Source organism: Microtus ochrogaster, linkage group LG4 (genome assembly GCF_000317375.1).
Source record: "Microtus ochrogaster isolate Prairie Vole_2 linkage group LG4, MicOch1.0, whole genome shotgun sequence".
Classification (NCBI taxonomy): Eukaryota; Metazoa; Chordata; class Mammalia; order Rodentia; family Cricetidae; genus Microtus; species Microtus ochrogaster.
This window is the reverse complement of record NC_022030.1, coordinates 18,263,683-18,269,611: the sequence shown is the minus strand read 5'-3', so window position 1 is coordinate 18,269,611 and position 5,929 is coordinate 18,263,683. Positions and strand designations below refer to the sequence as shown.

Below are 5,929 nucleotides of genomic sequence, written 5' to 3'. Positions count from 1 at the left end.
AGAGTTGGTGGACACAGTATACCATAGGTGTTAAAATCCTGCAAACCTTGGGTAAGGGTGGGGATCTGTTTAATGTACAATATATATCTCTATGACATTTTTTAAATAAAATTGCTTAAAGATCTTTAAAACAAACTAACACAAAAAGGCACTGGCAACATCAAGGAGTCCACAGACGAGTTGAGAAAATTAGAATTGAGACAGAGAAAATCCAATAATTTCTAAGTCATGGGATAAGACTGGGGTTGGCGAGATGGCTCAGCAGCTGAAGGTGCTTGCAGCCAAGCCTGACGACCTGAGTTCAATCCTTAGTACCAACATGATGGAAGGAGTCGTCCTCCAACCACATTACCCCACCCCTTCCTGACACATAGTAAACAACTAAACATAAGACAACAATTTTAAAAATGGAGTAAGTCCAGCTCTCACTTTTGGGGAATTTATAATTAATATGGGCATTTGTGTTAAAGAGACTGTAAGACAGGAGGAGCCCTTGTCCCTGGGCAGGATGCAAGTCAGGGAGGGCTTCTGGGAGGAGGCACCCAGGGGCAAGGCTTTTTCACTTGCTCTGCCTGCTTGGAATAGCTACCCAGATTTAAACGTGGATCTTCTCTCCATTATTCAGATTTTGGCTCAGTCATAACATTTTTCTCATGGTGCTAGCCGGGCTGCCCTAGGCTGCCCCACCTTGTGTGTGCCTGTGTGCACACACACGTGTGTATGGGGGGTTAGCCTACAGTCAAGGTTGGATATCCTCACCTGGAACTCACTATGTAGATCAGGATAGCCTAAAACTCACAGAGATCCACCTGCCTCTGCCCCCCGAAACGTTATCATGAAAGGTGACACCACCATGCTCGTTTCACTCTATTTCTCGAGACGGGTCTCTCACTGGAGCTTCTCGTTGGCCTAGACAGGCTGGGCAGAGGACCGCCCCCTCCCCGGGAACCGTCTATGCCCTCAGTGCTGGGTTTATAGGCGTGCTGCCATACCCAACTTTTGCGTAGGTGCTGGGGCCCTCCTTAGGGTCTATGAAACATCTCACCCTTGACGTATTCCACAGCTGTCTGCTTCTTCCTGCCTGTCTTCCTCTACAAAGTGCTGATTCCTGGGGGGCAAGAATTGGTTCAGGCCACTGCCACACCCAGCACCTGTAGATCAGGGCTTGGCACAAGCCAGTGCACAACGAATGTTTATTAAATGAAGAACAAAAGCCGTCGTGGAGCTCCTGGATCCAGCTGTGCCTGAAGCTGCACGATTGGGAAATGGCCTAGGAAATTCAAATTCCTCTGGCCTACACGGCCATCTCAGACATCACCTCATGGCTGGTGGATACCTTGCTCGCCACACTTTCCTCATCCTGTGGATCCCTCAGGGCCCAGTGGCATGCAGCCTGGAGCGACTGGCGGAGTTGTTTCCTTCCAAAATACAAAAACATTATGGGATTGAGAGCACTGTGAGCAAGGGCCAGGCCTGAAACCAGAGGCTCAGCCTCCAAGACCCGGGCAAGGAGCAAGGAGAACGGTGCAGCCACTGCAATTATGACCTTCAGGATGTGGTAAGGGGTCCAGCAGATGAAAAAGCCAACCACAACAGCTGTGCCCAGTGGCCAGTGACGTCGGGTCAGTTGCCATTGGAGGATGCCGTGGCAACTGGCCATGAACACCAATGGCCCCAAGAAGCCAAAGAGAAATCGAACGGCGGTGATGGTGGCCTCTGTGGCGACAGAATGCCCATAGTCTATACCGCACAGAAGCCGTGGAGGGAAATGCTCCTGGTGCAGCCTACGATAGACAGCAGAGGGCACCGTTAGCACCAGGGCCAGCATCCAGGAAGAGACCTGGGCCACCCGCACCCCGAGTGTCCGGTGATCAGCAGTCTTCCAGGAGGGCCTGAAAGCCAGTAGGAAGAGGTCAGCGCTGAGGGCAGTCAGGAGCAGCACACTGGAGTACATAGACAGGACTGTGACCGAGGGCAACAGCCAGCAGCCTGCTGACCCATATGGCCAGTGACCCTTCTGGGCGATGGGCACAGCCAGGAAGGGCAGAGACACACAGCAAAGCAAGTCAGCCACGGCCAGGTGCAGGAACCAAGAGGCCCCAAGCCTGTGGCGGGATTCTTTCCAGGTCACCCAAGCCACCAAGATGTTGCCTGGCACACCCACCAGGAAGATGGCTGCATACAGAAGAACCAAGGCTATGAGGTAGACATCACTAGATAAGCATTCGCCATCTGGGCAGTCTACGGGAACGTCCGGAAGGTCATGGTAAAGATCGTAATCATATTCATAATCATGTTGGTAGATGGTGGTATGGTTCATCATCCTGGCCCCCGATACCTGCAGGAGACAGACAGGCAACAAGTCAGTGGGAAAACTTCAAGAGCCTTGCTGTTCTGGGCTGGGCTGGCCCAGCGACACCATACTAGAGAGTCCAGTGCTGTGATGTTAGGGCGCCTGAACTCCAGGGTTCCTGCATTCTGTGATACTTATTATCAACTGGCAACCTGACAGATTCTGGAAGCATCTATGAGATGGGGTCAGTCTTTGTTGTGCTAACTGATATGGGAAGACCCATGTTAATTGTGGAAAGGACCCACCTGGGATCCTGGACTGTATAAATGGAGAAAGGGGGCCAGAAAGATGGTTCAGCGAGAGAAGGTGCTGCCACCAAGCCTGATGACCTGAGTTCAGTCCCTGAGACCCACATGGTGAAAGAGGAGAACTGACTCTCCAGGTTATCGTTTAACCTCCACATACATGTACACACACACACACACACACACACACACACACACACTAAAAATAGGGATTTTTAAATGAATGGGAAAAGTGTTCTGGAAAGTGGCATACATTCTTCCCAAGTGTTTCTTTTTTCTTTTGTTTTGTTTGAGACAGGGTTTCTCTGTGTAGCTCTGGCTGTTCTGGAACTTGCTCTGTAGACCAGGTTGGTCTCGAACTCAGAGATCCACCTGCCTCTGCCTCCCAAGTGCTGGAATTAAAGGCGTGCACCTCCGGCACAGCCTAGCTCACTAGTGCTTCTTGACTGGTTTTGATGTGGTCAGCTACTTCAAAGTTCCTGTTGTCTTGACTTTCCCTCCACAGTGGACCAGATATTGACACTGTGAGTCAGAATAAATACCTTCTCCTTTAAGTAGCCTTTGCACAGTATTTTATGTAGACCAGGATAGTCCCACAGCATTAGCATTAGCATTCAGGATCTATATGTTCTAATCTGCCATGGGATTCTAAAACTGACAGAACTCACAGAACTCCACCTGTCTCTGCTTCCCAAGGACTGGGATAAAAAAAAAAAAGTGTGCCACCACATCCAGCTGTGAATTATTTTATCACAGGAAAAGAAACTATTAAGAGAGAAAGAATTATCTCATTAGCATGTAAGATTCCAGAATATGAGAACAGCAAACTGAGATTCCAGCAAGTAAGAGAACTAGAATTCCAGAAATGCTGAGATTTGTATACACCTTGAAATTCCAGTACTTAACCTTTTATACACCACAAAGTGCTGGGATTGAAGCCAGGTCCCACACAGGTGCCAGGCAGGGGCTCTACCACTGAGCCACACCCCAGCCCCTCACTGGGGGATTCTAGGCAGGTGCTCTACCACTGAACCACACCCCAGCCCCTCACTGGGGGATTCTAGGCAGGGGCTCTACCACTGAGCCACACCCCAGCCCCTCACTGGGGGATTCTAGGCAGGGGCTCTACCACTGAGATACACCTCCGGCCCCTCACTGGGCATCTGATTGATGGAAACCTAAACGATTCCTTGAAATACTAGAATCCTAGCTCATGCCTGTCTTGGAAGGCTAAGGTGCAGTTTTAGAATCCCATGGCAGATTAGAACATATAGATCCTGAATGCTAATGCCTTAAAACACCAAGCTCTTAGAATTCAAAAATTAAAACTCAGCAAGAAAAAAAGAAGAAGGAGAAGAAGCAGCAACTGGGCAATGGCAGCATGCGCCTTTAATCCCAGTACTTGGGAGGCAGAGGCAGGTGAATCTCAGTGAGTGCAAGGCCAACCTGGTCTACAAAATGAGTTCCAGCCACGGCTACACAGAGAAACCCTGTCTCAAAAAAGAAAGGAAGGAAGGAAGAAGGAAAAAAGAAAGAGCGAGCAAGGCGTGATAGCATGCTTATGGGCTCAGTGAATAAAGCCAGTAATAAATTCTTAAAAATAACAACAAAATCCATCTGGAGCAATTATTTCAATAATATTAACATTGGGAACACTTAGGAAGAACGGAATGTTGCATTCCCTATGGTTTATTTATTCACAAACACAGCCCATGGGTACTGTTGTGCTTTGTTTTTGAAGGTTTTCATGTAGCTCAGGCTAGTTCCACATATGCTGGGTAGCCAAAGATGACTATGAACTCCTGGTCCTTCTGCTTTTAATTCCCGAGTACTTAGATTTTAAGGGTGCACTACCACACCCAGCTCCTGAGCATTTTTGTTGTTGTTCTGGGTGTCTGTCCAAGGATTGAGGCACAGGCCAACATCTGTCTCCTTGCAGCTGACATTCCAGTGGGGAAAACCAAAGAGCCAGGACGCAAAATAGAAATTTGTAGTTTTTTCCAAGGGATAATAGTTGAATGAGGAGGACGTATCAAGGCCAGCCTTGACTGTATGGTTACAGACTAGCCTGGGCTTCACGAGACCCTGCCTTTAAAAAAAAAAAAAAGTTGCTGTGGGGAGAAAACAATCCCAGAGAAGGAGGCTCTGGTGGAATTGCACACAGATGGTAAAGGAAGGCAGCGTTTGCGCAGAAACTAAAAGGATTGAGGGAGATGAGGAGGACATAGAATGAAATAAAGCATGACAGCTGTGTTCAAGGAATAGCAAGGTCGTGAGGCTGGAGCGGAGTCGGCGAGAAAGAAAAGGGAGAAGTGAGAACAAGTCAGTCATGATGGCATGCACCTGTAATCTCAGCACTCAGGATGCGAGGCAGGAGGATTGCCATGTGTTCCAAGCCGACTTGGCTACACAACTATTATTAGGCCAATTAGGGTTCATATAACAAAATGCTATCTCGGTGGAACACTGTTAGCCTTGCCTTTCTATAGCTCTTGGGAGGCACAGGCAATTCAAAGCCACCCTAGCCGACATTCTAATGAGTCGCTGTGTTAAAGGGGGAGGAGCTGGAGAGACGGCTCCACGGTTAAGAGCATTTGTTGCTATTGTAGAGGAACCAGGTTCTGTAGCAGCTCACAACTGAACCATCTCTCCAGCTCCTATCCTAACCCCCCATTTTAATTTTTTGTTTGTTTGTTTTTCAAGACAGGGTTTCTCTGTGGCTTTGGAGCCTGTCCTGGAACTTGCTCTTGTAGACCAGGCTGGTCTCGAACTCACAGAGATCCGCCTGCTTCTGCCTCCCAAGTGCTGGGATTAAAGGTGTGCGCCACCACCGCAGGGCGGTTTTTGTTGTTGTTGTTGTTTTTGTCGTTTGTTTGAGGTTTTTTTTTTAGATTTATTTATTTGATGTGCATTCTGAGTGTGTATGTGCACCACATGCATGCCTGGTGTCCATGGAGGTCAAAAGAAGACATCGGATCCCCTAGACAGTTCCAGACAGTTGTGAGCCACCACGAGGTTTGCTGGTAACCAAACCTAGCGTCTTCTGCAAGAGCAGCAAGTGCTCTTAACTACGGCTCCTGCAGGGGGCGCTGGGCAGCTCACAGTTATCTGTAGCTCTAGTTCCAGGGGCTGACACCCTTTCCAGGATGCTGTGGGTACATGTACTCAGGTGCACAGACACACACACACACAAAATTAAAAATCATATTAAAATTCAAAAACAGCAACAAAATGACCAGGTCCAACAACAATAGTTTAGCTCACCAGAAGGCCTCATTCACTGAGTATTTTGTGTATGTTCCAGGCATGACCCCAAACATCTTTCAACACT

The 5,929-nt window shown here is 48.4% G+C and overlaps 1 protein-coding gene across 1 annotated transcript; it reads right to left on the bottom strand.

Moving 5' to 3' along the window:
• Positions 1 to 1,276: 1,276 nt before the first annotated feature.
• On the bottom strand, positions 1,277 to 2,326 carry C5ar2 (complement component 5a receptor 2). Its single transcript, XM_005361081.2, has one exon. It carries the CDS (start codon positions 2,321 to 2,323, stop codon positions 1,295 to 1,297), a length of 1,029 nt encoding a protein of 342 aa, XP_005361138.1. The 5' UTR covers positions 2,324 to 2,326; the 3' UTR covers positions 1,277 to 1,294.
• Between the last annotated feature and the right edge of the window lie 3,603 nt (positions 2,327 to 5,929).